At 40.8% G+C, this 21,738-nt stretch overlaps 1 protein-coding gene across 6 annotated transcripts in view; it reads right to left on the reverse strand.

The window, feature by feature from the left end:
• Positions 1 to 381: 381 nt before the first annotated feature.
• SLC35B3 (solute carrier family 35 member B3) overlaps positions 382 to 21,738 on the reverse strand; it is a 34,548-nt gene continuing 13,191 nt past the window's right edge. Inside the window, exons 5-11 of one of the 6 annotated variants that reach the window (XR_012785406.1) lie at positions 21,589 to 21,696; positions 18,956 to 19,053; positions 13,828 to 13,920; positions 13,332 to 13,443; positions 10,308 to 10,516; positions 9,760 to 9,829; positions 7,636 to 7,669 (exon numbers count right to left, since the gene is read on the reverse strand). Coding sequence is in view for 5 of the 6 variants with exons in the window: in XM_075555288.1 (XP_075411403.1) it covers positions 7,519 to 7,669; positions 9,760 to 9,829; positions 13,332 to 13,443; positions 13,828 to 13,920; positions 18,956 to 19,053; positions 21,589 to 21,696 (632 nt within the window). In the remaining variant the exon portion in view is untranslated. Of the gene's footprint in view, positions 7,670 to 9,759; positions 9,830 to 10,307; positions 10,517 to 13,331; positions 13,444 to 13,827; positions 13,921 to 18,955; positions 19,054 to 21,588; positions 21,697 to 21,738 lie in introns of all 6 variants that reach the window. The other 5 variants (XM_075555286.1, XM_075555288.1, XM_075555285.1 and 2 more) reach the window with 5 other exon arrangements.

The following is a 21,738-nucleotide window of genomic DNA, read 5'->3' on the forward strand; positions in this document are numbered from 1 at the left end:
CCTAAGTGTTAAGGTTAATTTTAACCAAACCAAACCAAACCAAACCAAACGTGCTGCTCTCTAGTTGATTCTGATTCAGTGACCCCAAGGACTGGATAAGACAAAGAACTGCCCCACAGGGGTTTTGAGGCTGTAATGGTTACAGAGGCAGACTGCCACCTTTTCTCCTGGAGTAGCTGGCAGTTCAAGTCAATGCCCTTGAATCAGCATTGGAGTCCTTACCTACTGTCACCAGGGCTCCTTTTTACCTCCCTCAGCGCTTACACAGTTGCTTCTGGAGCAGCGACCACTCAAGCGAACGTTTTCCACAAGCATCACCACAAAACGCTATAAAAAGCATTCTAACTACATGCCATGAAATTAAAATAACACACCGTGACCGGTAGGGCATTATGGGTTTAATTGTACTTCTGTGAAGATTTTTTTTAAAAAGGTAACATTTAGGGAGAAAGGGATGAATATTAAATCTTTCAAACATCCTTTATTAAAGAATTCTCTTCATGTATACCAGGAACTCTCCAAGGCACAAAACAGAATGGGAAGTCTGAAAATCAAACAGAATGAAACCAGGGAAAAAATTATTCAGATAATTTAAGATGCACTTAAAGAGGGAAAAACAACAACACCCACCTGAATGGATTCCGGGCTCCTACTCAATTCTAGTCTCAATGCAAGAATAGTTAGTTCTTACATGATGGCCCTGCTCAATACATGCCTTCAATGAAGTGAACCTAGGAGATATGGGTGCTACAGCCAAGTGTGGTGAAGAAAGCAGATGGTGCTCAGCTATCAATTGGAATGGTGTCTGGGGTCGTAAAGGTTTTCATCCAAACAAGCAGCCATCTAAGAGAGGCATCAACTAAGTGCACATGGAAGAAGCACACCAGCCTATGTGATCCAAAGATGGCAAATAACAAAATCCGAATAAGACAAAGAGAAAAGCATCCGAGCTTAACATGTGAACACTCAATTTGTAGAAGGCTGGGAAGACCAGTGGGAGGCCCACCTGCAGAGTACCTATCTGGATCGAGACTCTGGCCACAGTCATGGGACATGAACTGCTTTAAACTCAGACAGGTATTATTGTAAACTTATGATGGATAGAACTGCAGGATAGTCTGATTCCTAGTCAATGGCCCTCTTTCTTGAACCGTCCTCCATTGGTTCTAGCTTAAATATTTCTCGCTTGTTCTGACACAATGCTTCTCTCTGGCATATGCTGATATTGTTGGGGATATTTTCTTTCTCCTGACTTTTTCAGTTTTGCTTTTTATTCTTTCTGTTTTCCAGTTTATGAGCACAGAAAGAGCAGATGCATAGAGGTGGAGGGGAACTGAGCAAATAATGAATACAGGAAGGGGGTGGTGCATTGGAGCAGATGGTGATGCTTTTACAATTCTTTAAAAAGCAAATTAACTGGAAATATACGTGAATTTTAAATCAATGAAACTTGGGTAAAGATAGCAAAGAAACACTCCGATCTGCTCCAAATTCTGCCATGTAATTCTTTTATTTTGTGATTTTCAAAGTATCAGTACTTTTTACTTTCTTTTTATTGGTAAGTTGTTTTGTGGAGGAAAACAACATCTATACAAGGAATAAAATCTCACATATAATAGATTGACAAGATTTTCTTATATAACTTCTATGAGAACTTGCTATAGTATATGAGAAAGAATGATTGCATGAAGTTTTATAACTTCTTAAAAAATTGCTCATGGTTATTTTATTGCATTTGGTTGTTTTCCGCCTACTGGTTATTAGGAGCAGTGCTGCAATGTACACCGATGTGTAAATATCTGTGAGCGTACCTGCTTCCAAGTGTTTCCGAATTGTAACTGCTGGGACACAGTCTACATTTGCGTTTTGGATAAACACAGCAGCGACTTAAAACATGTTACATTCCCTTAACCAGCGGATGTGGTTTCTAAGTTCTCCACACGCTTTCCAACATGTGTTACTGTCTGTCTTTCTGATAAGAGCTATCTTGGTGAGGCTCAAGTGATGTGTTATACCTGTCTAATGAAAATGCTGCGGAACATCTTGTGGATATTGACCTTTTTTATGTCTTCATGGATGAATGTGTATTTAAGTACTTTGCTAACTTTATTACATTGACGTTTTTGTGGAGTTATGAGTTCTTTGTGTTCTGTATTAAATCCTTATAAAAATATGGTTAAATTTTTTTAAAAAAACCATACACATCTGAAGGTTTTTACACCAACAAGCTGGTCACTCAAGTGCCATTCATAGAACTCCTGCAGCAACAGCAGCGGCCCCTGGGCGATGGGTGGAGCAGAATCCCAAGCTCCTATCAAACCCTACACTGAAGGAAAATGTTCTCGCAAGGCCCTCAGGGGCTTTCTATGCACATTACAGTTGTGCAAACCGTGCCACTGTGGGTAAAGATTATTTAGAAAATCTAAGGCTAATAAGATAACTTACAACTAGAAGAGAACCGGCACTGTTTCTGTATTTATACAGCAATGAGAGCAAATTTTCTCTAGCCTGGGAATTCCTTAAGACCAGGGTTGAATATTATTAGCCTTGACATTCCTCAAATGTAGCACAATGCCTGGCTCACAACAGATGCTGATAAAGAGTAGGTAAGTCAAGGATGCTATACTTGGTACGAAGGTTAAGGAGGTTGGCTCAATGGGCAAGCACAAAGACACCCAGTAGAAACAAATGAAAAGCCAGGACAAGGGAAATAGAAAATATAGATGCTCAAACACATGATAAGAGAGAACTGGTCGTGTGGATAGGAAACACATAGGTTTCAGAATGCTACCTTGCCTGCTAAGAGCAAATAGAATAGTGTAATGCGTAAATTTGTCATTGTGCTAAGTAGTATTATTTGTTCATTATTAGTTCATATTTTATTAGGATTCAGTGTTCTGACCAAGGAAGAATTGAGTGGGTTAAAAATTAAGAATTTCTTGGGCAAATTCAAGGGTCACAGCCTAGAGAATGTTACTATTTAATAACAATTATCGACAAGCATAAAGTCTTATTGAGAATTCTGGCCTCATTGGGAATAGTGATCTACCAGAGTTGGCTGGATTCTTCGGCTGTGTCATTTTGTTTCACGACTATGCAAAAAAGGAGGCCTGGTAGTGTAGCGGTTACATATTGGGCTAATAAAACGCAAGGTCAGCAGATCGAAACCATTAGCTGTTCTGTGGGGGAAGGACAGAACTTTCTGCTCCTGCAAAAAATCTCTTGGAAACTCCCAGGGGAAAGTTCTACCCTGTCGTATATGGTCGCTACAAGTCGGCATCAACTCACTGGCGGTTGAGTTTGAATTCAGAATACGCCAAAAAGGACACACACTGGCAAAGTATCACCTATATAGCATCTTCATGGTCTAATGGCATTCTGTGCAGATCATTCTCTCGCAACATAAATATTAATTTAGCACTTATTACAGCAAAGGTGCCTAACGTGAACCAAGCTGAAGAAGCAATTTTTATTTGCACACTGTGCAAAAGCTTAAAAGGAAGAGAAGTATCTGAATTTAATCAGCGATCCAATAAAATTCTTGTCTGCTCCTTAGTGTCCCTTTTTTAACCGAAACACGCTGACTTATTTGAATTATGGTGGCACTGACTGGTTCACAGCGAGGCACATGGGGCAGGAAGTGGGCTCTGGAATAGGATGGAAAAGGGTCTGGAGCCCAGTGCTGTCCCGTAGCAGTTCGTAATGGTTAAGCCTGTACGTCTCTAACATGGTACTGAACCACTGCCTGACAAAGAATGTGGGCCTAAGCAATCATGCCTACTTAGAGACGCAAGACAGAGATCAGGAAAACAGACCTAGAACTGATACAGCTTGGCAGACAGCTCTGATACGCGCTTGCTAAGCAAGGAGAAGTCACCTGAAAGTCCTGGGCACAACTTAATCTGTAAATGAGGCTAGTCCTAATTACCCTCAGAGAGGTGAAGAGAGATCAGCAAAGTTCATCATGTCAGGCACTGATAATAGTGTCTGGCACATAATAGGCACTTATAGATTAGCTATTGTAACGATTCTTTTTATTATTTCTTTTGGCTGCTAAGATAAAGTAATGCTTTTGAAAGAAATTATAATGATCACATCTAGCACAAAGCATGCCAATGTTTTTTACAGTTTACTCCCAAAATTAGTACTTTGGAGTATTTGCTCAAGACTGCCCCATGGATAAAATAAGGTGAAATTTACCTTTATGTAATGGCAGATTTTTAAAAAAGAGACTGACTACAGTGAGGTGAAATGTCTTGGTATGGCTCTTCTGTCCAGGCTTTGTAACTCCCCTCAAATGACTCGGGAGGAGTGTGTGGAGTCTCTGGTCAGTTCTGTCATTCCTGTGTGTACAAACTGAGCCATCACAGGAGAGAGAGAGAGACCCATGAGCAGCAACAAAGAACCAGAACTGGAAGTGCTGCCCTATCACTGTGTGGCCAGGTGGCAAGGGAAACTGAGAGCCTGAGGTGCCCAGCCCCACCGAATAATAAAGCTGAGCAAAGCCTTTGGGCAAGAGGCTGGCTTGCAGAATGGGGTGACCTGTGGCCATTGATCAGAGTACTAAAGGAGCCTTGTGACAACTTACTGAGCAGGGCAGAAGCCAAGGGACCACATGACTGAGAGGTAAAGGACCAGAGACATGCCTGCCAACATGGCTGAAAAGAGGCACTGCAGACATGAATTCGGAATATTCTCTGATCTTGACTTATGATGTGTAAACTTCCCTAATCAGCCTTTGTAATTAGGCGTACTGTCTATAAGTTCTGCCTGGTCATTGCAATGGTTAACTGAACCCAGTAGGAAATAGAGCGCCAAGGGAGGTACAGTGTCATGAAAGGATGAAGAAGGATGGAGGGTGGAGGTTGGTCTGACCTCTTTGTCCTTGGGCAGATGTGGTGCTAGAATCTCCTTCTGCAGAAGGTAATAACATGGCCTTTGGACTACTTCCTCACTGGCAAACAGAGATTTTTAAACAGTGCTGAACTGTCATGAGGGACGGAGTTGGGTGAGGAGTTGGTAAAAGCAGACAGTGGTAAAGAGTCAGAAAACTATCCTTTCATAAGTCAGAATGATAAGGCTGTATCAAAGACTGGGAAAATAACTTCTTCCTTTTATCTTTGGAATGGTTAAGAATGCGATTTTAAAGTTATTTTAACAAATATTACTTATACTGGAACTTAGTACTATCACTTAAAAATACACAGAAACATTCCAACAATCACTGTTAAGAAAGAGGCCAATTCTGTGGTGCTCATCTTTCCAACAAGATTACATAAGCTAATGTTGTAAATAGGTGCATAAGCTAATGTAAAGAAAACTGATGGTGCCCGGCTGTGTCTGGGGTCTTAAAAGCTTATAGTTAGACAAACAGCCATCTGGCAGAAAGCAACAAAACCCACATGGAAGGAGCACACCAACCACCTTGTGATCACAAGGCGTGGATGGGATCAGGTATCAGAAGATCCCAAACAAAACCATTTAGATTCGAATGAGGGGGGGTTGGAATGGAGACCCAAAGTGGATCTGCAAACAACTGAACAATCCCTCACAGAAGGGTCACAAGGAAAGGGCGGGTCAGCCAGGGCACAGCATAGCAATGATGGAACACACAACATCCTCTAGCTCTTTAGTGCTTCCTCCTCCCCACTATCATGACCCAAGTTCTATCTCACAATCTGGCTATAGCATGTACACTGGTACAGGTAAGAGCTCCCCACACAGAATTCAGGACAGATAAATTCCTTAGGGCCAATAATGAGTAAAGACACTAAGAGGGTAAGGGGATGGTCGGGGAGAGGGGGGAGAAAGGGGAACTGATCACAATGATCAAATCACAACTACCACCTGCACCCCACCCCCAACCGGGGGGATGAACAACAGAAACATGGGTGAAGGGAGACAGGGGATGGTGTAAAATATGAAAAATAAAAATAATTTGTAAATTATCAAGGATTAAAAAGAGTGGGAGGGTGGGGGACAGAGGGGAAAAAGAGAGGAGCTGATACCAAGGGCTCAGGTAAAAAGAAAATGTTTGGAAATGTTGATAGCAGCATATGTACAAATGTGCTTGATACAATTGATATATGGGTTGTTATACGAGTTTTAAGAGCCCCCAATAAAAAGATTTATTAAAATTTTTAAAAGGGGGGAAAAAGAGGGCCAAAATCTGTAGCATTTTAGACACAAAACTGGGCAAGTGGATGTTCGCATTTACTGTATTTACTCGTGTGTCTTAAATGTATCCTCCATTTTTAAGCTTTCAGATTAAATTTCACTCCTTGGAGAAATAAGACTATGATAATTTCATTATTTTATAAACAATTTTACAACATCAAATATTTCCACATCAATTAAAAAATCTAGCACATTCTTATGAGATATCCTTACATGATGTAGTGCAATGACTGATTATATATTGCCCACAGCCCACATCCGACAGAAGACTTTAAGCACGTTTTATCCAAAGAATACATTTAAATGATGAGGAAAATATATGTAGCTTTCTTGTATCTTTCACTTCCCTCTACATAATTATGCTAACACATTCTTTAAAAAAATCAGTTTAAATTTTATTTATATTGAATGCTATTCTCTCCAGACTCTAAATCATCATTTTACTCTTATAACAGAGAATCAATCTAAATATCACCACCAACATGGAATGAAGAAAAAATAATGTTACTATGTACCGGTTTCTTTGGTATGTCATATTGATATACAATTAGACTTGCAACATGGTCCATTTTCAATAAAAACTCTCATTAAACATCTAAGGATGTCGGTCCTTCATATTGACATTTTATTCTTAAAGTGTGTGCTAGACAGTGGCTTTCTTAGTGGCTTCCAAGGCCAGTCACAAAGTCCTGGAAAAAAGGCTGACAGCACAAAATTTCCACCACATTTAAGGAGATTATCAAAAGCTGGGTTCTCTAGAGGAACAAAAGCAGTGAGGGATATAAATGTGTACAAACAGAGGAGAGTGAGACTATGTGTTCTCTCAAGGGGATGGCTCACAAAACTGTGGAGGCTGGCAAATCCCAACTCCATGGGTCAGGCGTCAGGCTGGCGGCTTCTCCTAACTGGTTGCAAGGGCTGATAAACCCCAAATCAGCCAATCAGACCACAGGCTGTTGATTCACGGGGCTGTAGGCAGTGACGGGTTTTCAAAACTGCAGGTCAGATGGCAGGCTGCTTGCTCCCATCCCAAGAAGCAGAGGTCAGAAGATGAAGGGCTGGATATCGGTCTGAGAACACGCTTTGCCAGGATATCCACAGAAGCTGGATGCAGGCCACATTCCCAAGGAAACTCAACTGACGGGCTGCTCAGATCAAACACAAATGGAGAACAGTGGCTGTCCAATCAGAGCATCGCTGCCGACCGAAGCTGAGATAAGCTAAGCCGGCACAGCCAGCATGCTTTCCGGTGCTTTGGTCTTCACAAGAGTCCCTCTGGAAAGTTGATTCATGGATTGTTCCCGTAAGATTCTGGTTGCAACAGTACGGATCACTCATTGCCTATACAGTTTGTGCCAACGTCCGTGATTTTCTTTCATCCACTGATTTGTTTGTCTGACTTTGTAGTAATGGTAACCTTATTTTGTCCATATTTTTGCTGTAGACATTGAGAAATATACCAAGGACAACTAATAAACCAGACCATACATACCTGAAGGAAAGAAGTAAGGGAAAATTATTACTATTGTGGTAATAATTTGTTAATTACATAATTTTGCTACAAATTATAATCATTCTATAATAAAAAATAAACCCTTGCTATTGTGGAGGCCTACAATAGTACTAAAATAAAAATAGTGTCTTGGATGAGATAAGATTTCATACCTGTTGTGTGTGTGTGTGTGTGTATTCATAAATACATGTATATATATACACACAAGGTTTGGAAAAAAAAGTAGGTCATTTTCACTTTGTAGATAAACAGATTAGGGGTCCGTCCTCAAGCCAAAGACTAATGAGTATACTTAAAACATTGACTATGTAAATTTACCACTGGCCAGCTTGGAAATGCCAATCAGCTGTCATCCCAGTAATGGAGAAAGTGAAGGGATAAAAACCCATCCCTAAAAAAGCAAAGCCATTTCTGTAGAATAATGTAAGCCTAATACATGCAGAAAGAAAGGCTCAATTTACAGAAAACACACAGTAAACTAATAAGACATGACTAGAAATTTATGCTGATCATATTTAAATTCACACACTTTGTGATTTCTAGGTTTGAATCTTCTCAATTCCTGACCAATATGCATTTAAATGCCAGCCTATACTGAAAGTCAAAATAAACAATTTATTAAGGCAGTACTTGATAAACACCTTACCAAATATCTCAATTCCTGTGTGAAAAGCAGTAGAATATAAGCTAATTATTATCAGAAGCATGTATTGTCACCGATAGGCAGACCCTGGGTTACGAATGAGGTCCAGTCCTAAGTGTGTCTCACAGCTGAATTTGTAGTTCCATCAGAACAGGCGAATAAGGCTTTTGTTTCCCCTTCAGCGCCAAGCAAGGAGCCCTGGTGGCACAGTGGTTAAATCACTCAGCTCTGAAACAAAACGCCAGCTATTCAAATCCACCAGCTGTTCCAGGGGAGACAGGTGTGTCGGTCAGCTTGATTTACAGCCTTGGAAAGGAACCCTATGGGGCAATTCCACTCTCTCTTAGGTCACTGTGAGTTAGAATCCACTTAACCTCAGTGGGTTTTTGCTTAGGATTTTGCACAAGAGAAGGCTGAAGTCTTTCCAATGATTTTAAAGCTGCACAGGCGGCGAGTGGAGGTGATTGGGAAGATGAATTTGTTCTGAGCAGGGGCTAGTTCAGTCTCGAGGGCAGTTACACACCATGTTAAAGGGCAAGTACAAGGCGTCCCTAAGTCAGATTTCATAGGCCAGTGGTTGCTTGGATCCTTTTTTGTCTGTGGGCGAGAAAGCACAGCCGCCTGTATACAGGCACACAGTGCGATTGTCCTTTGTTTCATTGCCCTTCACAGACAGCGCATTTTTTTACTAATTGAAGGTTTCTTGTACCCGCTTCAAGCAAGATTTAATGGTGCCATTTTGCCAACAGCAAGCACTCACTATACGTCTGCATTACATTTTGGCTATTCTCACAATTAAAAAAATGATCATGCTGTTGTACATGCCACAGACTACAATATACCGGAAACACAATTTTTATATGCACTAGGGGACCAAAAAAATGTTGTGTCACTCATTTTATCGCAATACTCACTTTATTGGGGTGTGGGGGCTGGAATTGAACCCATATGTCTGAGTTTTGCTTTATTTACAGTTACATATGTGTACTAGGACAAGGAACAGCCTCTTAATCTCGGCTGTGTATACATAGTTCAAGTTCACTGAGATAAGCAATATGATCACATTTGAATTGGGCTCTGGTTAAGGCAATTTAAGTGGACAAAATGATAAATTTAAAATAGAAAATTGTATACATTTCTAAAATAGCAGCAAGCAAATGAGAAGATATGGGTCATGGATTCTTCATAAAGCATAACAGGAACAGAAAAAAGAACATAGTATTTGTAAAATTAAAAATTAATAGATTTACTGAAAAAAGGGAAAAGCATAAAAATTGAAGCAAGTCTATTTAGAGGAAATCTATTTGAGGTATGTCCATTTATGCGGTAGGTATGTGGTGTGTCTAGCCTGTGAAGTAAAGTCTATTAAGAGGAATGTAAAGACAGTAATTGGAAAAAAAACGTTACTGAATTAAAAAGTACTTACTGAAATGAGAATGGTTTAGCAAAGAATATAAATGAAAGTACAATGGTCATTGCTTTTCTTCCTGTTGTCACTGTATGGGGGAAAAAGTTTGGTTTAGAATACGTGTATAATTTAGTAACATTTCGTAACGCACATATTCACTAAGTATTTACAGACCTTACGATGTGCTAGGGCCTATGAGCGGTGCCAAGGAAACCATGGCTAGCAAAGGAAAGGCAGTATCCCTGCTGCGACGGCGGGCTGAACAGTCTAGTAGGGAGAGCCAGGAAGTAATAACAAACGGGAAAGTACCACTGAGAAGCCAGGGTACGAGGCACGCATGCCATCCCTTGCAGAGGCTTACTTAGCCTGAGAAGCCAGGAACAGTGTGGCTTTCCAGAGAAGGAAATGATGAGGTGGAGCAGGGGTTATTCTTAAAAAATAATCTAAGGTAGACTAATATCTTACTGTGATTGTCTAGTTCAAACGGAGTAGTATTTATAATCTTAAGTATCTGTCTACTGACTAGTCTCTCAGTATCACCTTGATATCACTAAGCTTTAGCTCACCTTCCAGCCAGGACATCCCTGGCGTCGTGTGCCTGAAACCTCCTCCTCAGTCCCGGAGAATGGAGTTCTGTCTGTATCTCCTTCAGAGCTCTTGTGTTACAATTTGCTGTTTTTGCACTACTGTAATTTACTTGCTTCCTTGACATATTCATTCTTATATCCCATGATTTCTCTTGTTCCTGGCATTTAACACTCAATGCACAGAGTCCCTGGATGATACAAATGGTTAAGCACTGGACTGCTACGCCCGAAGGTGAGCTGTTCAAACCCATCCGCGGGCACTGTGCAACAACCTGCCCGAGAACCTCCTTCTCACAGGGAACAGCCCGGGAAGTCCTGTGGCGCACACTGCTACTGGGCACGCAAGGGACTGACCGGAGGGCAACAAACAGTACCAGCGCATGACCAACACACAAAGGTGTTTTGGAAACCTGCCACAGTCTGATTACCAGTATCGCCTTCTCTACTTGCTTGAGTAAAAAAACCCAAACCCCACTGCCAGTGAGTTCATGTGGACACAGCCACACTACAGGACAGAGGAGAATTGTCCCCGTGTATTTCTAAACCTGCATGGGAGCAGAAAGGCTCCTCTTTCTCCCTTGGGAACCGGTGGTCGGTTTGACGGCTGACCTTGAGGTTAGCAGCTCAACATGTAACCCTCTGTGCCACCAGTAACTATCCCTTCAGTAAAAGGACCTCGACTTTCAGCATGCCGTCCAGCCTCCGCATCCTCATGTGATGCGTTGGCGTGCTTTCCAGGAGGCAGCCTTACCTGTGGCCTACAGGTAGAGCCGTGCCCTTCACCTTCTCTCATTCCATCCTAGGAGGACCTGCTCTCTGGATCTCCAGCACTGTGGACCATGGGCAACACAAGGACTAAAGCTGAGCAGCGAGAAGACAGCCTGGATCCCGAGACTAGTTATCACCACAGCAGCCAGGAGGCATGGACCACGGGATTCCGAATACAAGTCTACAACCAAACTGCCTTGGCTTCCATCTGGGCCTTGCCACTGAGGAGTTGGTTGATGACTGGCTAGCACGCTCAAACTCACTGTATCTCAGTTTACCCATCTATAAAATGGGATAGGTGGTTGGATGACATCTAGTACAAAATAAACATTCTACAGGTAGTAAGTAGTTATTATTACTGCTGTTATTTATCACTGCCAGATTTCTTTTATGTGAGGTAGAAGTGAATCTGTCTGTACCTTCAGGACAAGGACTCTAGCTTACATTTCTTTACCTTACCCACCAACGCCATATCAAACTTGTTACTGTCAAGTTGACGCTGACTAACAGTGACCCCTGCAGGACAGAGTAGAATAGCCCCACAGGGCTTCCAAGGGTATAAATCTTTATGGGAGCAGGCGAGTGCGTAGTGGGGAGTGCGTAGTGGGTTCCAATGGAAGACATGCCAGTTAGCAGTACAACACTTAACCCACTGCACCACCAGGCCTCCTCACCACCACGACCAAACCCAATGTTGTCCCACAGGGTTTCCAAGGCTGTAATCTTTACTACATCAGATTGCCACATCTTTCTCCTACCGAGCATATCATGGGTTGGAACCACTGGCCTTTTGGTTAGCACCCAAGCACTTAAACAGCGGGACACCAGGGCTTCTATATTAATTCACAGGACTAAGTAAATATGTATTATTGACTGACTTAAGGCCCCCTCTGAACATCACAATATCATAAGCACTGTAGACATCATGTGTACGAATGTGCATTTTTACTTGATAGCATGAGCTGACTTAAAAGGCTGAAATGGCTTGATCTCTAATTAAAGCCCCCTAATCCCATTAAGGAAGAAGCTCTGATGGTAAAAAGGTTACTCGTTGAGCTGCAATCTGCATGGTCGGCAGTTTGAACCCACCAGCAGCTCCTTGTGAGAAAGACTGGGCTCTCTACTCCCATAAACAGTTACAGGGGGGTCACTATGAGTCAGCATTGACTCAATGGCAGTGAGATTTTTTGAGTTTATTGCCATTAGGGATACAAACTTTAAAAAAGCAGAGTCACAAATGAGCAAATAAAAGAGAAAGCTAGGAAGTAAATATGCTTTTATTAAGAAAAATATATTTATTTCACTTACTTAGATTGTGGTATTCCCCTCAAACCATGACAAATTCAAATCTGGGAAATTATTAACCTACGTATGTACTATATAAGTGAATTCTGTAGAGTTCAACAGAGGTCTCCATTGGAGTTCTCGAATAAAGAACCCTGAATCTCATCCTATTTCCCTTCAAGAGAGAACGAAAGCCTCAGGCTGACTCTCCAGGCACAGGTCCGTACAGGCAGGCTGGCTGAGTACCACATGCTCTGATACCCACTGCTGCAGTCTTCCTGTCAGGACACCTGCTCCCCAAGCTGGGCCTTGGGGTTCTCCCCGCAGGGAGAGTCCTGGCATATCTGTCAAAGGGTAGCACACTGTTTCCCGTTTCCCCCAGTAAGACTGCATGTATCTCTAAGGCTGAGCACAGAACATTTTCATTGCACCAAAGTGCCTTGCAAAAGTCCCTGCACAGAACAAGTACACAAGAAGTGCAGGGAGAATGAGAGGCTAATCAAGTAGTTATACAAGAATGTTTTGTTTAAAAAATGGTTCATACTTTCAACACAACAAAATGGGAATTACAAGCTACACAGTAAGATTAAACTAAGGCTGTATTTTTCTCTTAAGGTATCTATCCATCATACTTTTTCATATCACTTTATTTTAATGTTACTATTGAGAATCAAATAGTACATTATCAGTATACTTTTATAGCATACGTTTAGTGTTTAGCATACTAAATAGAAGTACACATTTAATTTTAAAATTAACCATTAAAACAAAGAACTAAAGTCAAACCCAATTTTTGTTAGAATTTTAAAGAGATACCATTAGCCAAAAAATAACTTGGCAGAATATGACACTTCTGAATAATGCATAGATGTTGCCATTATATTTTGGAAAAGAACTTCAGAGAAACATGTAAGTGATACTTCATATCCTAGCAAAAAAAATCACTCTTACCTGTTACAGCAAGAAGCGCTCCAAACATTTTTATCAGAGCCAGAACAAAGGAGATTCCAAAATACCCCGTGAGGGAAAAAAGGAAAGCATAACTGTAGGTCCGAACTGGATTCTGCATCAAATCATAAAAACATAAAAACCTTTTAGTTGCAAAATCTGCAAAACAAACCCTGAGGTATTACAAATAAAACTACAGATTTTAATCAACTTCTTGGGCAATAATAAGCTGTTCAACAATACAGTCAAGCAAGGATTCTTATTTAGTAGAAAAAGATTAAATTAAGAATCCCCAACTTGTACATTATGAATAGTTTATAAATTAACTTAAGAGGGTAAAATAAATTTAAGTATAGGTCATTTCATTTTTAATGTATTTCTGATCTACATATATTAAAGGAGTTATCAACTTACAACAAAAATAGCCTTTTGAACACGAGGAATTAGGAACACTACTTAATAAAAGATGTTTATTTAAAAAAAAGTGATTAGTGCTTACCTTTGAACAAAATGTTACTGCAGGGCGTAATCCACTAGTGCATGTCAATCCTAATAAAATGTACACAAAACCTATTGAATACGAATAGAGAACCTAGAGCAGATAAAAATAAGGTGGAAAAAGTGTAATCAAAACAAAGGTGGACAATTAAGCATTTTTAATCTCTGGCTCAATTAATTTAATTAATTACACCTGTAAAATAGTTGTTTGTTTGTTTTTTAAGTGACATCTATCTTGCAATTGGGTGTACCATTCTGAAAATAAGGGCTGGTCCTAACTCTAAGTCTAGTCCTTATTTTACAAACCACATTAGCATACTGTAATTGATCCTAGATATATGTTACATAATTATTCATTTATTTCCTGTCTTAATTATTAAAATTTAAATCAAACTTCACTGATAGTCTTCAATATACACACAGGAAATACAACCTTTTTTGGCACATAATTCATCTATCATACAATTCAATGGTGCAATCATGTTAAGAGGAGCTGAACATAGAAAACAAAACTCTGAAAGATACTATTAAACATTAAAAATAGACATGAAATTTGCTAAGGATATTAAAAGTATAATGAAAATGAGCAACATATAGCATATCAATTTCTGAATTTCCCTACTTTTCTGTCAATCTTTATACCCGTTTATTATCATACACAGTATGTCTTAATCATAACTATATCGTCTAGCTTACATACTGACTATGTATGTCTATATGGATTATTCCATTTATTTCTTAGTCAGGCGATGAGATACATACTCTAATTTTCTGATGAAGAAATCAAAACTAGCAGCATTAAGTATAACTTTTCCTAAATGACACAATTAGAAAGGATGTAAACTGAGGTGGTATTATTCCAGGGCCTATGACTATTGTTTTAACCACCCAATAAGTTCAGTTACCATTAGAAAATTTACTTCCTTAATTCTCGCTTGACACCTCCTTCATTTGAGGAAAAGTGGTGACAACGATTAAGGAAGTTGTTGGGCAAGATTAAAATCCCGATGCTATTAGTGGAAGGAGCCTGGTGGTGCTGTGGGTTAGGCACTGGGCTCTTAAGACAGGAGCCACTGCTGAGTCTGAATCCACCTGATGGCAGTGGGCTTGCTTTTTGGTGAAGTAGTGTAGTGGACTGAAATTTCTTATTATGGCTCTTCTACCCAAGTCCAAGTCGTACCAAATGATTGGGCGGGACTACACACACAGGGCATGTGGAGTAGTAAGGGGGAGGACTGGTCAGTTTTCATTACCATCCTCCTGGCTATAAAGTTGAGTGGGTCATCTTTGAAGCAGCAGCGACCCCAGGATCTTGCAAGAGCACATGCAAGATCTCTGTCTGAAGTGGGGGAGGCCAGTAATACCAGATCCGTCAGAGACTGTGGCGCAGAGAAGCTGAGGAAGATTGTGGAGACCATGAGGACCTTTTTTCTCAACTGGCTAGAGATGATGGGATTGTGGGACAGAGTGAAAGGCCAAGGCCAAGGCCAAGGGACCATGCGGCTGCGAGGCTCTGATCCAGAGAGAGGCTAGTTACCATGTGGCTGAGGGGCTGAAAACTGCAGAGAGCCCTGGTTGCTGGCTGAGATCAACGGCTGTGGCCTTACTGTTTGCTGGTCCTGATTCGTGGTAACGTCCCTAAAAATCCTTTTGACCATGAGTGTTATTTATGAGCTCTGTGTGGCCATTGCAACAAACTATCAAACCCAGTGTCAACTGTGGTGTGGCTCTGGAGCAGTGGTTGGTGCCACGGTGGAAAGAAGGATGGACCACGCAGGCTTGTCTGATCCCTGCTGATGGCAACAGGGAAGCCAGCGGTGGCCAAATATGTCCACCTCCATGCCATTTACTGAAGTTAGGGACTTCAATAAGAATCCCAGAGGGGCTCAGGTGGCGGCGGTGTTGAGTAAGTACAGCCATTGGATCCGTTGGACCGCTACTGCAGTCAAAGGTTCAAACCCACGAGCTGTTTCATGGGGGAAAGAAGCAGTTCTCTACTTCCCTAAAGAGTTATAGCCTTCCAAGCCCTGTATTGCTTATTAGGAGTCAGAAATCACTTCATTGCAGTAGGTTTGGGGTTAAAGATATCCCAGTCTGTGCTGAGAAAGTAAGAGGAAGGAATTCACATTATATCCTTCATGTGATTTCCTCAATCTGTTAAGCAAAGTAATTGGTTACAAAATTAATGTTAAAAAAAACCCCTAAACCATACATAATAATTTTCCATACCGATCAGTTGGAATATTTACTGCTACAATAAAGATGTAATTTGTAGAAACAACAGCAAGAAGATGAATCATCTAAGAATAAATTTAATATTGTACTCGATTTATAAGGGAAAACCTTTAAGTGATAAGCAACATTAAACAACAAAACATTGAATAGAAGGAAAGTGGCACATTATTATTGGACTGAACTCACCAAGTGCACTGACATACTTTTCTAATTAATTTATAATTCAATGAAAATACGAAATGCCTATCCATAGGATTTCTTATTTATCTGGGATTAAGAACCCCTAGATCAGGGATGTCAAGCTGGCGGCCCCTGAGGTAATGTTTTGTGACCCACAATGCTCTGAAATAAAATGTAACGAGGGAACTGTGTGTACGGTATTGCCTCGATCTCCCCTAAGCACTATTTTCTTCATGACAATTTTTTCTATTTTCATTTTATTTCAGAGCATTGTGGGTCACAAAAAAAATGCCTCGGGGGTGGCATGCTGCCTGTGGGTCACCAGTTTGACACCCCTGCCCTAGACTAAGTACTGGCAGTAATATTCTACAAAAGAAAAGGACCGGCATGGGCTAGCCCCAATATGGTAAACATAATACGCAGTTACAGTCATTCCGTAGTACTAGTTGAGAAATAAGCTCAAAATAATAAAATCCTGACTTCACACATTAAACCAAAAACACACTGCCATTAAATTAAGTCAGTGAGTAGGGTCAGGTTTGATTCACAGTCACCCTACATGGCCGAGTAGAACTGCTTCCATAGGGTTTTCGAAGCTATGAATCTTCAGGAAGGACAACAACCACACCTTTCTCCCTCAGACCAGCTGTCAAGCTTCTGGTTAGCAGCCTAACACTTAACCCACGGTGCCACCAGAGTGTCTTCCAACCCCGGCATTATAATGAAATAGAAAACATATTTAAGGTAAGCTAGGAAAATAGATTATTCAATAATTTTTTTTCGGTGGGGGGCAGATTTATAAAAATTCTAACCATACTTTACAGCAAACAAAACTTTTGGATTGAATAAGAGATTTAATTAAAAAGGACACTGTGGTAGTTACATAATCTCATGTCAATTTGAGGGTATTATGAGTGAAGGGGTGGAGCCTAGCCTGTCAATCAGGTCAGAGCCTTATGATGCCTCCTTGTGGACACAGCCTTCCCATGAGGATTCTGGGAACTTCCTCTCTTTTCTCCTGGGAGGCAGACCACATTCTCTCTGCTTCTTCACCTTCCTGTGACAAGCCACCTAGAGCCAGTCTGAAGGCAGCCAGAGCCCGGGAGATACGCCCCTGCCATTGGCTCCATAAGACTTTGCATTCACTGGCCTGCGATCTTCCTGCGTTCTGCATCATTGCATGTGCTTGCGTGAGTCTGAAGAGCGATTAACGAACTAGTATTGGACTTATGGGCGAATATCGTACTTATGAACTTGATCCGGACTGGGCTGGGATGCTTTCTCAATATACAATCAGTCTTTTAATATAACACTCTCTCTTACACACATATGAGCATCCTTGGATTTGTTTCTCTAGTCAACCCAAACAAATACAGACAGTGCAAAGATTAAGACAATGTGGGAAAGTCATTTCAACAATGATATGAAGCCAGAGGCCTGAAAATCAAGATATATAATCTGGACCACATAAGCAAAATTTAAAGTCTAAGTGGAAAACAATACAAATATTGGAGACTGTCACCAAGTAATGGTGTAAAATTACAGAAACTTTTGTTTTATAGATATGTAAAACAATGTAAAGTGATTGCCCTTGACAGTTCCTCTATCTATCCACTTTGTGAAGTTGGGTGTTTCCATCTCTAACCATTTGCTGAAGAATTCTGGGCTCTGATTTGTACCGTGTCAAAATGACAGTTTCGCCATTCTCAGGGACTCAAATCATGTTCCCTTTGTGTATCCTTTCAGTTTAGGGTACAAAGAAAAGTCTGAGGGGACAAACTCGGCGTGGTAAGGCAGAGGAGCAGTTTCCCAGGGAAATTTCATAGGCTGGTCCCTGCTGCCCTGAGAGCAGGTTTGCCGTCAGGATGGACAAAGCTCCCTTGGCAGAACTCTCCAGACCTTTATAGAACCAGTGCAGTTTTCCATTTTCTTAGAATTTCTTCATCATAACCCCCCATAAACGTTCTGAGTTCCCTGAGAAGATCTTTCAAGAATACCTCATTGGACCTCTTTGCCTGGCTCAGCAGAGCCCCGTGGAAAGCCATGGCTTTGATTAGACCTTCTTTTTCGAAGGCACCCTAATGAGACTAAGACAAGCGTGCTCCTCAGAGAACTGCATTCATCCACCGACTACAGAGACATGCTTATACGTGTTTTTTTCTCCCAGGATAAACCTATAGTGTGGGAACTAGAATTCCAGTAATAATATTTTTGGATTTAGCTGTGTACAAAGGAGGGATGGGATATGATGTAACCAATCGTTTTCTATATTCAAAAATTTCTGTAAATTAATGAGAATAAAAAAAATTCTGAATTATAATTTCTCACTAGGAGGAACATTTGAGGATTCCTGGTGGCACTGTGGTTGTATTGCTTGGGTGCAAACCAGAAGGCCTGTAGATTGAACCTATCGATTTCTCTGTAAGAGAAAGCTGTGGCGGTGTGCTTTTATAACGATCACAACCCTGGAAATAGGGGCGGTCCTACTCGTCTTACAGTGCTCACTCAGCTGGAACTGACCTGACAGCAGTTAGTTTTGGGGGCTAGTTAAATTTACTTGGCATATTTCTGTAATGCTTGAATGTATTACTTTTACTATGAGAGTGATCATAAAATTGAAAAATGAAGTGCATGCATTCAGAACTTATTTAATGAAGCAAGTCTATGACTACGTTTGAGTCTGCTGAATGGAGAGAAGACACTGACATAGTTACCATTTCTGAGTTGGAAGCATTGTGCAGCTTCATAGCTTTTTCCTGGACGTTTCCAATGACAGCATCTGCACATAATGCCAGGGAAATAAGGATCACACCTTCAAGAAGAAATAACAAGGGAAAAAAGCCTGCTTATTCAAGCTTATGAACCATAATCAAGGTTTATCAGGAATATGCCTTTAAAATCTCAAAATTTCTTAAAGTACGTTTTATCAGATGTTGAGTACTCTTATCCTCTTTATAACCAATTCTATCAGGCACATGTAGTTACATGGGATTAAAATAAAACAAATTAACACTAACTAAGTACCCCCAAAGTAGAAAATCACTACAAATAAATTGAGCTAATGTTGCTCTATGTGAATAGCATGTCAAAGAATAGACCTACTTTTAAATATTGTGATCAACAAGTACAGAAGAAACTCTTAGGTGATACATTTGGATATGGATGGGTTAGCTAGTGAAGTTATTGAAACTTTCAGAAGAGGCAAAAATATCACAAAAGAATTAATACATTTAAATTGTTGTCTTGGCAAAGAACATAGAAAGACTACAGACTGCAAAAGCACAAACAAATCTGTCTTAGAAGCAGTGCAGCCCAAGGCTCCTTGGAAGAAAGGGCGGCACGTCTGCCTCATGAGCTTCACCTTACTCTGTCAGCAGGGACCAGTGCCTGGAATAAAGACCTCCCTCTTGGTAAAGCGAAAGGTCGATGAAATGAGAAAGACCAAGAGGGGCTGGCAGGGTGGCTGCAACAATGGGCTCAAACGGAGCAATGGTGAGGATGGCGCGGGGCTAGCCTATGCTTGATTGGACAAAGGGCCGCTAGGAGCTGGACCGGAGAGTGATTTTATTCTTTCGTCTTATTGTTGTGTTGACTGATTGAACCAAATGGCTTCAAAGGTTATTTCACATAACCTTCTCAAAACCAATTCGGTCATCCCACAGTCATTTTTTAACAGTTCAGGCAATATTTCCTTATTGCAGTAAGCGGTAGCAGGGTGGGTCAATGCCCAGATTGGTTTAGGTAGCTCGGACCTCTGACCCTTCCTTACGAAGCAATCCACTTAAAGTGCATGGGGTGCCTGGATGCCAGGCGTGCTGCCTCGGTGGGAGCTGAAGGGAGCATTTTCACTTGAGCGCATTTCTAATGTGAAAACAATCACAGGTAGTAGGAAAACACGTAAACAGGTGTGCGGCTATCCCCATTGAGACTTTTTGTATTTCCATGCTTATCCTTAAATGCTTCCCTAACTTGTGATGCTTGTTATCAAATAGATATTGCAGTGTGGCATTTTAAAGATTTCTGTCAGCCTAGGGGATTACTAATTAAGGAAATCTTGTGAGTAAACTCTAACTTTTAAAAATTTAAGAGTGACAGAGAATACTGCATATATAACAAAAAAATCTAGTCTCTATGGCGATGCATTGCTTATTTTAACTATAGTATCTAATCTGCTTCTGAAAAATCTAAGTTTGATTCTCATGGACTGCTTTCCCTATGGAGAGAATTATTTCTGCAGGAAGCTTTGAGAACTGCATATACTCATGTATAAGCCAACTTCTTCAGCACATTTTTTAAAACATTTTATTAGGGACTCATACAACTCTTATCACAATCCATACATATACATACATCAATTGTATAAAGTACATCTGTACATTCTTTGCCCTAATCATTTTCAAAGCATTTGCTCTCCACTTAAGCCCTTTGTATCAGGTCCTCTTTTTTCCCCTCCCTCCCCGCTCTCCCCTCCTTCATGAGCTCTTGATAATTTATAAATTATTATTTTGTCATATCTTGCCCTATCCAGCATCTCCCTTCACCCCCTTTTCTGTTGTCCGTCCACCAGGGAGGTCATATGTAGATCCTTGTAATCAGTTCCCTCTTTCCAACTCTCTCACCCTCTACCCTCCCAGTATCGCCCCTCACACCCCTGGTCCTGAAGGTATCATCCACCCTGGATTCCCTGTACCTATAGCTTCTATCTGCACCAGTGTACAACCTCTGCTCTATCCAGACTTGCAAGGTAGAATTCGGATCATGGTACGAGGTGGGGTGGTGGTGGGAGGAAGCATTTAGGAACTGGAGGAAAGCTGTATTCTTCATCGGTGCTACGTCACACCCTGACTTCAGCACATTTTTAATGCAGTTTTGTGGTAAAATTAGGTGCCTAGGCTGACATTAGGGTTGGCTAACACTCGAGTATATATGGCATATCCATTCTACAGTAAACTCTTACAGCACAGCAAGATGTTCCGTCCTCACGTAAAGCAACTAGCAAATAAATGTGCACATTTCAGTTTTTACACATGAGAACAGAAACATCACTACTGATTCCCCTCTAATTCATACGTACTTTTTCAACTTAACTCATAACTATTATGTATATATTTGAAATCTAAAGATTTTGACTTGGCAAACAGTCTAAACAGTCTTTTATCATATTAAAATGCAAAAATATTAAAAACAACTATTGCATTCCCAGAGCAGTGCTATTTCTACTACCTATATAAGGGAAGCCTGAAGCTTTATGTTAGGTCTCAGAATCACAATGTCATACCATCAATTAAATTCCTTATTCTACACCAAAATGCCTGTCAAACTGAGTGAATAGAGAGAAAGTCTTTACCTGTCAGGTTGAAATTTGGTGCAGTTGTGCTGTCAGCCAGGGTGAACCATATGAGGCCAAGGCTCATACACACCGCAGCGGACACATCTACAATGTTGTACCGCTTTCCTAGAGAACAAGCCAGTAAGACAAAGTAAATCCACCTAGCAG

Source organism: Tenrec ecaudatus, chromosome 7, assembly GCF_050624435.1.
Source record: "Tenrec ecaudatus isolate mTenEca1 chromosome 7, mTenEca1.hap1, whole genome shotgun sequence".
NCBI lineage: Eukaryota > Metazoa > Chordata > Mammalia > Afrosoricida > Tenrecidae > Tenrec > Tenrec ecaudatus.